The 13,857-nt window shown below is 39.5% G+C and overlaps 1 protein-coding gene across 1 annotated transcript in view; it reads left to right on the forward strand.

The window, feature by feature from the left end:
• Ctsc (cathepsin C) overlaps positions 1-10,544 on the forward strand; it is a 34,081-nt gene extending 23,537 nt beyond the window's left edge. The window contains exons 5-7 of the mRNA XM_042279040.2: positions 1,561-1,676; positions 8,249-8,380; positions 9,651-10,544. Coding sequence (XP_042134974.2) covers positions 1,561-1,676; positions 8,249-8,380; positions 9,651-10,153 — 751 coding nt within the window. The 3' untranslated portion in view covers positions 10,154-10,544. The remainder of the gene's footprint in view (positions 1-1,560; positions 1,677-8,248; positions 8,381-9,650) is intronic.
• Positions 10,545-13,857: the final 3,313 nt, after the last annotated feature.

Here is a 13,857-nt window from a genome sequence, read left to right on the forward strand (position 1 = left end):
ATGGCCCGCATTCAATGGAAAATTTCAACCATGAGACACTATGCACTTTTTCTTATCCAACTAATAACAGCCTTCCCATAATCTGCCCCTTTCTCAAAGACTGTTCTGTGATATTTCTCAAAGCTTATTCTAGAGGCTTCTAGTGTATGAGCTATTCTGGTTGGTGAAATTGGAACAAGGAATGTATTGTAGTATCCCCTTCTGGGATTCTCTAAGCAGAGTCCTAATGTGTCTGTGAGAAAACATTGAGACTTGTTTAACAGAAACTTGAAGCAGAGAGAATCAGCAGTGGAGGCAGGAGCTTGCTCTGTCTGACAGTGTGACCCTCCAACTGGTTTTGTCATGTGTTACATGCTGTGTTTTAGGAGGACCATTTTTTCTCTTAGACTATGTCGACATACTAACCTTTGTTTTGTGAAAAATTGTTACCCCTAGAGAGCCATAGAAAGTTTAAGATAAAGATGGAAGTCATAAAGCAAATATGGAAGTCTGCCTGCTTAGTTTCCAGTAGAACTTTTAGATGTGAGTTGATTCTGCTGTAAATATGTAGTTGAGTAGTAGAAAGTCTCAAATATTATTAAGCTGAGACTTAAGAATCCAGGGAACTGCTGCAATCACACACAAATGTTATCACTTCTAAGCAGCTCTCTGATACAGAGATTTCACTGGATACAGACATTCATTCTGACAGACATTTCCTTGGAGCCCTAAAGCATTGTGGCCCAAGGCATTAAGACAGATAATGGCTGGTATCTGTAAAGTGTTTCTAGTTCTCATGTTAGTACCCCTAAACTTCTCCTTCTTTTTCTATTCGTGCCCATATTACATTGTTTCCCACCTTTGAGTTTCTTTAGCATGTATGTGTTGTGGCCAAATCCTCTTCCTTATGGGGTGGAATATGAAAGTTAGCAATTCAATGTAAAGTTTGTGCCAGAAAATCATTTCACACCACCAGTATCCTATTTAGTACTCATAGTGACATGTATGGTGGTGGTAGTCATTACCATAGCTACCATTTATAAGTATGTCTTCATTTTTGAGTTGTTGTTGTTATTATCATTCTTTGAATTTTTACACAAATTCTTTGAAATAGGTATGAGTATATCTATTTTCTTAAGAATAAACAGTAGTTTGTGACATTAAAGTTCCTTGCAGAATGTCACATAGTAAGTGTGAAGCCATCACTACCTCATGAGACAAACACCAGTTAGTCCAGTGTTTTCTCTGGACCCTGCAATGAACACCTTTAACTTGTATCTCCTTTCTTGACCAACATCTCCCAAAAGTAAGTGAATGTAACTGTTCAAGCATACTAAAAGTAGCTTTTACTGTACAAGGAAAATGACAAGATCCTGAAAATCTGCAGTAATTGAAAGCTATTTATGCATCCGGGTTATGTAATTGACACCCTGTGTAATGGCCATTCATGGGGATAGTGTTCTTTGGGCCTCAAAGAAGACACTAGCTACTCTGGTGGCTTAGACCTTGGAATTAGAGGTTGGAAGATGATCTTCTCAGGAAAGACTTTATGTTGGTATTAAATATATATTTCCATTCTAGGCCTAAACCTGCCCTGATGACTGATGAAATACAGAAACAGATTTTAAATTTGCCAGAATCCTGGGACTGGAGAAATGTCCGCGGTGTCAATTTTGTTAGCCCTGTTCGAAACCAAGGTAAAACTAACAAAAGACTGAGTTTCATCAAGTTATCTCAAGCTGTTGGTAATTGATTACTCATTGTGTATTCGGCTCTAGGATGAATTTAGGGATACAGGAAAGGGATGGCCATGGTCTTTCTACTTCAGTCAACAGATGGAGGCCAAGTGTGGTAGCATATGTCATGGAGGCTGAGGAGGGAGGACTGCCAATTGGTAGATAGCCTACACTGTAGAGTGTGATCCTGCATTAAAAAGCAAAAATGTAGCCTTTGTATTCTTATTCCCTTCCTTTGCATAAATGACCAAATTCACTAAAAATAATCTCTTTAGCTGAGTTCAACATTTCTCAATATAGATTTCACTGGAGTGGTAAGTAGGAGTCATTTACCTGGCTGCTAGGAGACACTTCTGTGGGAAGAAATAATTGTATGCAATTACACTGGTCTTCTCTCCAGTGGAAGATAAACTGGTTTGTTGAATCTCTTCTGCTATCTGCCCTTATGTTTCTCCCACTATGTGATCTTTAATTACTGCACAAGCTTAGATTTCTTGAGCTGTATATGGACCTTTTAATTCACTTTATATGAAAACATGGCTTCTGATGGAATGGATTAACTCAGCTTCCTAAGTCGTGAGTTGATTTAGCTTTGCAATTGTAAAACTTTCTTTAACTGCACATGATAACAGAAAACCGTACTTTCCTAAATTTTACTCAACTGTTGCATAGAGACTCATTAATACAGGTTATGTAACCAATCTGAAATGTTCCAAACATAAAGCTTTTTGAAAAGTTTTATGATGTTAAAATAAGTTTCACAGTTTGTTAACATGTTAGATTGCAGGTTTGGTAAATTAAGGACACTCAGCAGGTAAAAGAATGCACATGTTCACTTTGAAGATAATTTACTTGTTAGTTACTATGAAATATAAGACATCAACAACATCAAAATGGTTTTGTCTATAGATGTCACAAGTTTGCTAAAGGAGAATGGCTAACTCTACATACACCCTCAAAAGTTTGAGGAAATATTCTTCAGTATTTTTCAACTTAGAAAATAAATTATCCATAGTTTTTATCAAATGAATATCATAATTTCACATGTATGATTTTGAAAGATAAATTCTTCCTCTTTTTTACAAATATATTAACATCTTCCACATCTTACTATTAATTGCATGCACTTCAAGTTTCATCCTTATTGAAGGGGTTTTGAGTGTACAAAGTTTTGATCAGGTCTGGCTTCACCCAGACCAAGACTTCCATCCTTCATTTGATGTCGGGGTGTTCTTCCTTAACCTCCCTTGGGCTCACTGCCTCTAGAGAAAGGGGTGCATCCAGAAATCCTTTACCTTTGTCATTTCCTAGAGAGGAAAAATGAAGGAAAATGGCAAGTAATTGATCAGTCAACTTTTTTGACAAATAAAAAGGGCCTTGTTCCCCAAATAAAAAGAGAATAGTTCATTCTGAGCTAAATATGTGACTGTGGCCTGGGAACATGAATTCAGGTTTCTCTGAATGACAGTTCTATGGTAGGAGGGGCATTCCATTTCAGACACAATATTTTATAGTCACAGAGCAAGACAAAGTTATAAATGAGTGCTTTTGCTAAATGTGTTGATGGGAACCCCAAGTAGCTGGGTTACAGCGAAGACGGCAATTCTTCGCTGTGAAATTCAGATGCTCTCTGCTGATATTTTTGGGTCTGGGGTAATGGAAGTTAGTGGTTTGCTATTAACTTAGTTAATTAATACATTCCAAAGGGGTTACCTTATAACCAAATATTAGGTCAGATTACAGCAGGAGTATGTAAATAACCATTGGCACCACTAATGATAGCCCAAGAGATTGTGGACTCTCAAATAATTCCCTAGAATCATGAATGTTCTAATCAGTCACTCAACCTGAAGAGGATTAACACTTACCTGATCATCAAATAGATCTGGTGCTGGCTAGTTTTGTGTCAACTCGACACAAACTAGAGTCTTTTAAAGAGGGAGCCTTAGTTGAAAAAAAAATGCTTCCACCAGCTTGTGGGCAAGCCTGTAGGGCATTTTCTTGATTGACGATTGATGTGGGAGGGTCGAGATCACTGTGGGAGGTACCACCCATGAGCTTGGTGAGCCTGGGTACTATAAGAAAAGCTGAACAAGACATAAAAAGCAAACCAGTAAGCAGACCTCTTCAATGGCTTCTATATCAGTTCCTGCCTTGAGTTGCTGCCCTGATTTACCTTTATAATAGACCATTTCCTCGAAGTGTAAGATGAAATAAACCCTTTCTTCCCCGAATTGCTTTTGGTTGTGGTGTTGTACCACAGGAGCAGAACCCTAAGAGAGAGTCTCTGTGCCTACTTGAGAGATTATAGAAATAAGGAATGTCCTGTGCTGACTTCATTATTGACAGCCTGGTGCATAGCAACTGGTAAATAATGTGAGCTGCTAGTGCATTGATGCTGCATCTCTCATTGCTTATAGTAATTTATTCTATGTTTGGAAGCTTTTGTAAATGTGCATGTGTGATGTATGTGTGTGTGTGGTTGAATTCACCTGTGTGTGTGGAGACCACAGGTTGCTGAAGGTGTCTTTCTCATCACACTTCATCTTATTGTTTGAAACACCATCTCGCACCAACCCTGGTGCTCACCATTTTAGCCAGGCTGGCTGCCTAGCAAGCCTCCTACTTGATTCCATCAACCCAGTTCTGTGGTTACAGACTTGTGTTGCCACACCCAGCTTTCTTGTGGGTCCTGGCAGTCTGAACTCAGGTTCTTGTGTTTGCATAAAAAGCACTTTACCCACTAAGCCCCCTCTCTATCCCCCTAAGAAGCCTTTTAATAATAACAGTATTTAAATATTAACAGCTCTTATCCCCAACAGTTAGAGTATAGAAGGCTAGACAAGCAAAACATTAAAGTACAACATGATAATCACATTAATACAGGAATTGTGGAATTGAGGGGCGGGGGTAGAGTTTCCCCACATGTGTGGCTAACTGGTGAGGTGAGACAGTAATCCAGGGGAAAGAAATGAGACATTTTGAAGAAAGTTCTTTTGTATTGCTTTCCTGGAGATTGGTCAGAGCTCTTACTGTCCCCAAATCTCCCCATTCTTCGTGTGCTGTAAATATGATTTGTACCAACACATGGCCGTTTCAAGACACACGTCATTTGTGGATTGATTGCTTTCAACCAGCCTCTCACCTGCACTGTCACCGTGGGTGCCGGAGGGGGGAAATGCACTTAGAAGATCCTCTTCTACTTTTTGATATTTTTCTCATACTTCAGAGTGGCAAAGATGAAGTTTTTTCTTCTTCCTATTAATTGAGATACTTGGAAATGTCCCACTTTCATAATACCAGTCTTGTATATAACCCAGAATTCCAAATTGGCCATAGTTAAAAGAATCCACAACTTCTCTTTAGTCTGTGAACAAATTAAGATTAAAGAAAAAAGCAATATTGGAAAGACAAATGAAGTTTTACATTTACACTTCAAAACAGCTTTAAAAAGGCCTTATACCTAGATTAACTAGAGGTGAAAGTAGGAAGAGGAGAGAGGAAACTGAGCGAGATGGGTTTACTCTGTTTCCCACTAGGTCTCATTGTATCTGGGAGAGTGAGAGTGGTTCTCTGGGGTCAAATAGGTAATGTGGAGGGTTTTCCTGGTATTTGGAATCCACCCTATTTAAGTCGTGGTTATAAATGTTCATTAGAGCAGGAAGACAAGGCCCTTAAATTGTTCACTCTACCTAATCTATCTTTGCACTAAAAGGAGAAGAAATGCCAGAGGCTAAGTGACTTGCTCTGGGCCACATGGCTAATGAGGAACACAGCTAGAGAGGTGAGAGAACTCTTCCGTGCTACTGCAGTGTGTTACCCACTGTGGGAGGATGTGCACTATGTGGTCACTATGTTTCATCTCTTTGTAGAAGTGTGGTCACATGCAGAGCTTGTAGAAGTGTGCTCACATGTAGAGCTTGTAGAAGTGGGGCACATGCAGAGCTTGTAGAAGTGAGGTCACATGCAGAGCTTGTAAAAGTGTGGTCACATGCAGAGCTTGTAGAAGTGGGGTCACATGCAGAGCTTTCTGAGAGACAGGTCCCTTCTTATTTATTGCTTTATGGTTGTCTTACATACTATGTTCCTTTTGGAATCTAGACTGGATTTTCTGTTAGAAAGGAGACAATAATTATCTTCCCAGAGAGTAAGTTGATAATCTTCCCAGAAAGTTGGGGACCTAAAGGAGATTTTCACAATCCTGTGATTTCAAAACAAAGCACTTTCTAGGCCATGAGCTGTTCTTGTGACCTGTCCCTCCTGTCTTAGCGGATGATCAGATAATGTGAGTTTAATGATTAATACTTACAGGCTTTGTCTCTATGGCTGTTACAAGCTGGGGAAGCTGGATGGCTTATAGGACTTAGGTGTCTCCAGCGAGCAATAGTGACTTTGGTTATTTGGTCACACATCTGTTTGTTGAGATCCCCTTGTTTAAAGGAAGAGTCCCAAGGAAGTATTTTCTAGATGATTTGGAAACCACAAAGTTGAAGTTAATCTTCTATGTAGTGATTATGTGACAAGGAACGAAAACCTGAAGCAGACTTTTAAAAAAAGCCAAATGAGAAAAGAAAATATGTGATTTTCTTTGTAGTTCTGTAGATAATGTAAATAATAGACAGTCTCTCCCCTTACAGAGCTTATCCTCTGTTCATGAATAAACAAAATGGTGATTCAAAAGTACAGTGATTAAAAAAAAAATGCAAAGGTCACTAGCTCAGCATGAAAGGAAAACAAAGTACTAACATCTGCTATTGGTTAGCACAGTGGTTCTCAACCTTCCTAGTGCTGTAACCTTTTAATACAGCTCCTCATGGTGTGGTAAGCCCAACCATAAAATTATTTTCGTTGCTACTTCATAACTGTAATTTTGCTACTGTTATGAATCATGCTGTAAATACCCATGTTTTCCAGTGGTCTTAGGCTACTACTGTGAAAGGATTCTTGGACCCCCCAAAGTGGGTACAACCTACAGGTTGAGAACCACTGGGTTAGCTGATGGACTCAGGTCATTGCTGTAGTTTCTAGGCCTCAGTTATCAAGTGAGTAGATTGTATAGTGGTGACTTCTAAGTCACCATTACAGCTGTTTATTTTCTCATCTTCACTATTTAGATGGTCCCTCAGCAGCAAGAGCAGTTTGTAACATGGACAAATATGAGACCTCTAGAACAGAGAATTTGTGGGAACATCAGACATGACAGTCATTAAGAAATGAAACTCTTGGTAGATTGGATTCAAGTTCTTGCGGCACTGTGACCTGTGTAAGGAGACTCGCGTTAGGACCCAAAGTTCTGCTTCCTCTACAGCTTAGAATTAAGTGGTTGATAGTTTGCCTTGAATTTACTTCATTTCTGGGTTGCAAAAATGTGCCTACTTGTTATCTCTTGACTCATTCTTTCCACAAACATGCACTAAGCTCCTTTCCGGTGTCACGTGGCAAGATAAAGAGCACTTGAGGAGATACCGGGCTTAGTGCAAGGAAAAACAAGCTAAGTATTTCAAACAGCATTTATGATGGTGGAGTTTGAACAGTGTCCTGGCTTTTCTTTGCCTCCAGGGGGTTCATAAATCATTACCTGGAGAAGGAAAAGCAGTATTTCTGCTAACATTTAAAAGCATAATAGTTTCCATGGTGATTTTCCATAAAGAATGTAGTTACCAAATTATTAATAATCAGATTTATTAAAGATACCTCTATATGCAAAATTAGTTAAATTGACTTCATGCATCTTTAGATTCATGGTGGAACTCTTAGCACTTTAATAGTTTTGTGAAACTAATGTAATAAATTGAATGATATACATCTTGTGCAGAACTGGTTTTAATCATGGATTTGGTATAGGCATATTTCCATGTCATCTTTGTAGCAATGGCAGAGATGAGAGAGGCTGTGTGACAACAGAAATATAAAGCTATATTCACTTGTTTATAAATTATAACAAGAGGAAGTCCAGTTTTACAATGTTTTGTTATATATGTTTATTTCCTTTACCCATGCAATTTGAAGAAACACAGAAAAATAACATTGTTCATGTACATTATCTTATAATACAGCTGTTCTCCTTTTCTTGCAATGGCAGCTGTCTTCAAAGCAGATGCTTCTAATAAATTCATTTGGCCTTAACCAATAAGTTATGAAACATCTTTTTACAGGACACTAATCATACTCATGAGCACTCTTCCCAACTCCTAGAACCAGAGCTTGGAATTTGAGCATAATTTTTGTGTGAACTCAAACTTTCTAATGCATTAGAGATTTTTTTCTTTTTAGGTTTAGCTCATATGTGTCCTACCATATTTCTCTCAGTCTGTTGGCTAAAACTATTATAGACATAAATCCACTCTTTACTGTCAAGAAGTATCTCAGGTATGGTGCTTGTGAATTGAGTCTTCTATATTGTACTGATATTTATGAAAAGCTTTTATTATAAATCATATATTAAGATGTCTCATTCACTCAGGTTTTTGTGTTTCTTTGTGAGATTTCAAATAAGTAATATGCATATATATTATTTTTTTCTTCATCTACAGAATCTTGTGGAAGCTGCTACTCATTTGCCTCTATGGGTATGCTAGAAGCAAGAATCCGTATATTAACCAACAATACTCAGACCCCAATCCTGAGTCCTCAGGAAGTGGTATCTTGTAGCAAGTATGCCCAAGGTAAATGCTGTATGTCAGAGCTGTTATGAGCTATTTGACTGCATGTCAGCAACCATCACTGGCAAAAGTAGAGGGGTGGCATAACAGAAAGTACAGGGTCTGTAGTTAGAGAGCCCTGGTGGGAATCGGGTCCCATCAATTATCAGTGGGTGGTTTATCATGGAATCTACTGCATCCTATAGTAAGATATCAATATATCAAGTGAGAGTACTGCTTCTTTTAACATCACCTACCAGTGCACAAAACTGTAAAAAGCAGGTACAGACCTTATTCAAAAGCAGAAAATGAGTATGAGCAAATTTTCTTAGGAAAATCCTACAGCTTTTAAGCATTGCAGATTTAGATTCCAATCATGGTCTCTTCCCACAATCCAGTTTCTAAAGCTGTAGTATCTGTTTTTAAGAGAATTTAGCATTCTACACTTAGCCTTTCAGAACAGGCTATATAAAAGATTCAGATAGGATTTAGAAAGAAATACTATTTAAACTACTTCCAATTTCAAGTTTTCTGATGCCAGCCTAGATGTGTCCACTGGGAAGTTTCTAGGTCACCAGTCAAACTGCTGGTGAATGACTATCAGTGAGCCTTTCATGTATGTATGAAATCCTACATACTACATTGTGAAGTCTAGGCACTGGAGGGTGTAGGATATCAAAACTATCCTTACGCTCATGAAGTTTACAATTAGGCAACAGAAACAAAAGTTAAATAATTATATTGATGAGAGGTATAAGGCTATTGATATGTGTAATAGGTCCAGGGTGAGGATGGAGATGGGAAATTTGCTTGAGAAGGAGTATGTGTGTATGTCTCTCTGTGTGTGTGTGTGTGTGTGTGTGTGTGTGTGTGTGTGTGTGTCTATATGGCAATGACAGTACTTACTAAAGTGATTGTTTTTATGTAAAATAACTAATTTAAACATTGAGCATGGTGCTGTCATCATCTACACTTTCCAGATAAGAAAGTAGAGGTGCAAAGATGTTAAATGGTTCACAGACTTTTGGATTTGAACTTATTTTGGTTTCAGAGCCTCCATCAGTCAACCACTATGCTAGAGTAGCTCTATTCCTTACTAAGTGTTAAATAAATGACTACTAAAGATATATGGTGGGGGGACTATTAGATGAATGGCCAAGGAAGGAAGAATGAAGTGACGTTGAAACTCAGAAACACTTCCAGGGAACAGAGGAGAACAAAGCAGGGCCTAGCAGAAGTCGTCCGTGCCTTCTGCCAGCAGAAGTATAATAATCATGTGTGTTTTCATCCTTAGGTTGTGATGGTGGGTTCCCATACCTCATTGCAGGAAAGTATGCCCAAGATTTTGGGGTGGTGGAGGAAAACTGCTTCCCCTACACAGCCACAGATGCTCCATGCAAACCAAAGGACAACTGCCTCCGCTACTACACTTCTGAGTACTACTACGTGGGTGGTTTCTATGGTGGCTGCAATGAAGCCCTAATGAAGCTTGAGCTGGTCCAACACGGTCCCATGGCCATTGCCTTTGAAGTCCATGATGACTTCCTGCACTACCACAGTGGAGTCTATCACCACACCGGGCTGAGAGACCCTTTCAACCCCTTTGAGCTGACAAATCATGCTGTTCTGCTTGTGGGCTATGGACGCGATCCAGACACTGGTCTAGACTATTGGATTGTGAAGAACAGCTGGGGCACTCAGTGGGGTGAGAGTGGCTACTTCCGGATCCGCAGAGGAACTGATGAGTGTGCAATTGAGAGTATAGCCGTGGCTGCCATCCCGATTCCTAAACTGTAGGGCACAGCTCCCAGTCTTTCCTATGGGTCTTCATAGTGACTTGGTCACAGGCTTGAGACTTCTACAAGAGCAATTTCAGGAGCAAACCACTAGGTTTCCATGAAGATGTTCGCCTTTGAATTTAAAACTACTCTTGTTTGTTTTTAGTATTCTCTCTACCAACCACTGAATTACTTTTTAAACGACTTGATTAAGTAAGACTTCTGTGAACAATGGTTAAGTTGTCAGATAATGATTTTTGCTGGTCATCTACAATGCAACCAGATGTTTCATTTAAAAAAAAGTCTATGTAAAAGTGCAGGCTTGTGTTTAAAATGACAAAATCACATGAAAACATGACAACGATAGTTAATTTTTTTCAAGGATTTTTAAATAAATGTTCTTTCAGTCAGTCCTATGGAATTTCTGTGTGTTTAAGAGAATTGTTGTCACTGACTCTTAGAAGCATTTATGGAAGTACTTCTTGAAGGAGGAAAGACATTGAAAATATTTCATGGAGAGAACATGCTGGGGAGCAGGGAACATGGGTCAGCTGCAAAAGCCCTTGCTGTGCGGGCATGAGGGCCTGAGCTCAGTCTGCAGGATCCATGTCAGGAAAACAAGCCGGACATGCTGACACACTTGTAATCACAGCACGGGGAGGCAGAAACAGGCGGATCCCTGGAGTTCACTGGTCAACCAGCATAGTTAAGTGGACAAGTTCCAGGTCACTGAATGACCCATGTCAAAATGGAGTTGACAGTGTTCCTGAGAAACTACAGACAAGGTTGAACTTTCACCTCTGGCTTCTGCACATGCTTGTGCTTCTGCACACATGTGAACACACACTTAAATAAAACTAAAGCAAAACAAAAACTTTTAAACTTAGGACAAGGAGTATCTTTTGTGGATACCCAGTAAACCCTAAAAATCCATACAGGAAATAACGAAGGTGTTTTGATGATCCCTGCCTGTTTAAACTATTTCTTGTGGTGTGTCTTCTACATTTGGAAACATTGGTGGGCCTTTTCTGGTCAATAATAGTAGCTTAATGACTGAAATATTAACTGTTTACATTTGAGTAGCTCTTTGGGACCTCTGTAGATGTTGCACAATGATGTGAAATTGCTATGCTAAGTAAACAGTTGATATCTATTGAAAGTAATGTGACAGGCAAATATCAGATCTCTACAACAATGACACTAACCAGAAGTCTTTTGAGGTTCAAAAATACCACAGCACTCATAACACCTAAGCTCCTTACATAGATAAAGACAAATTTAGACAAAAGGCAAGAGGTGCCATACTGAGTCTTGCAGCTAATAAGTGATACAGTCTTGATACAGTCATGGCTCCACTCCAGAGCATCTTAGAATACTACTAGTATCTAATCACCTGGGATGTTAGCTGCATATGCAGCTTATCTTGGCATTCTGAGTCCTAAGACTTTTATTGTTAAACCTATTATTTGTTTTGAGACAGGGTCTCTGTATATAGTCCTGGCTGGCATGGAACTTGTTAGGCTAGCCTTAAACTTACAGTGATCTGCCTGCCTCTGCCACCCAGGTATCATTTTTTTTTTTAAATTTCAGTTGAATAAAATGATATTTTCTCTACCCTTGAAGAAAAATAACACTAAAAACATGCACTGTGGATTCACCATTTTGTTACTTATGTTGTTGAGGTTTTTTTGTTTGTGTGTTGGGTTTTTGGTGTTTCAGACAGGGCCTGGCTTTTGACATATAGTCTTGACTGTACCTCCTGTGTCCCAGGATTGCAGATTTTCTTTACCAAGCCCAGCTGTACATGTTTAAGCTTCTTAAACTTCCTAGAGTTTGCCAAAGGTCTTTGACTTTCTCATGCTGATAAGGAAGCAGATATTCTGCCATGGACAGCTTAGACCATTACTTTGTAGGCCTCCAACAAGACACATAGTTTTTGAAATTGTTACCAAATATAATTTTATTCTTAGATAATGCCTTGCCTTTCTCCTTTGTGAGGGCTATGTGAAGTCTAAAGTATAATCGCTGACATTCATTAAATACTTTAGGATATTTTGGAAGGCATATTATAGATTTGAATTTAACTGGCTGTGGGCACCACTTCTTACAGTCATGCTGAGTTAAGAGCAATGATTTGAAGAGATCCTAACTTTTCAGGCAATCAGAGGAAGAATCAAAAACAAGAGCTCAGGTACTTGTACAAGTATTCTGTACTCAAAGTTAAGATTAATCTATACTGGGGGCAAGGAGAGCAGCTTTTCCTATAATGCAGAAAGCATCTCCCTCCATTGTGGTTGATGGAATTCAGCAAAGACAGCTTTTAAGTGGCATACCATCTTTCCAGACTACTGAGCCATGCAGCAAAGAAGGTTCATTGTATATACTTTGTCTATAGTAGCACCAAAAATCACACCATCATAGTCTGCAGACACTAGGCTCTGGAAAAGCCAGACTGAGGTCTCTGGTAAACCTTCCCAAAGACATGCCCAGAAAATCCATAGAAGATGGCCATGGGACAAAGGGGAAAAAATTGAATTGGGCTTTGTAATTCTGGCACAGCCCAGAGCCATAATGTCCAGAATCTTCCTGGTTCTGGCTCATAATTTGCTAAATCCTAGGAAGTTTTCTTACCTTGTCTATACATTAGTGTTTGCATCTGTAAAATGGATAATTCTTTCTTAAAATTATTTTTTATTTAATTTTTTTTCATTTTATATATTAACCACAGTTCCCACTCCCATCCCTGCTCCCACTCGTGCCCCCCTGCCTCTCCTCCTCTGACCCATCCCTTCATCCACTCCTCCAAAAGGGTAAGGCCTTCCATGGGGAGTCAACAAAGCCTGGACATTCAGTTGAGGCAAGACCAAGCAAGGCATCCTACCATAGAGAAAGGGCTCCAAAAAGCCAGCTCATGCACTAGGGATAGATCCTGATCCCACTGCTAGGGGCCCCTCAAACAGAACAAGCTGCACAACTGTCTCTTACCGGCAGAGGGGCCATGTAGGCTCCACAGCTGTTGGTCTAGAGTTTGTGAGTTCCTACGAGCTTGGTTCAGTTGTCTCTGTAAATTTCCCCATCATGATCTTGAACCACCTTGCTCATATAATCCCTCCTTACTCCAGGAGCTCAGCCTGGTGCATGGTTGTGGATCTCTGCATCTGCTTCCATCAGTTACTGGATAAACGTTCTATGATGACAGGGTAATCACCAATCTGACTACCAGAGTAGGCCAGTTCAGGCACCCTCTCCACTATTGCTAATAGTCTTAGCTGGGGTCATCCTTGTGAATTCCTGGGAATTTCTCCAGCACAAGTTTTGTCCCTGGCCCCATAATGGCTCCCTTTATCAAGATATCTCTTTCATTGCTCTCCCACTCCATCCATCTCTCTGCTCGACCATCCTTTTCTTTCATGTTCTCATCTCCTCTCTTTTATCATCCCCTCACCTCTGCCCCCAGTTTACCCAGAAGCTCTCATCTATTTCCCCTTCCCAGGGTGATCCATGCCTCCCTCTTAGGGTCCTCTTTGTTACCTAGAGCTGTGGGTTGTAATTTGGTTATCCTTTATTTACATCTAGTATCTACTTATGAGTGAGTACACACCATGTTTGTCTTTTGAGTCTGGGTTACCTCACTCAGGATGATATTCATTATTTTACTTTTTATTTTTAATACACTTTTAATTACAATAGATTACACCATTTTCCTCCTTTCTTGCCTCCAGC

This window comes from Peromyscus maniculatus, chromosome 1 (assembly GCF_049852395.1).
Source record: "Peromyscus maniculatus bairdii isolate BWxNUB_F1_BW_parent chromosome 1, HU_Pman_BW_mat_3.1, whole genome shotgun sequence".
NCBI lineage: Eukaryota > Metazoa > Chordata > Mammalia > Rodentia > Cricetidae > Peromyscus > Peromyscus maniculatus.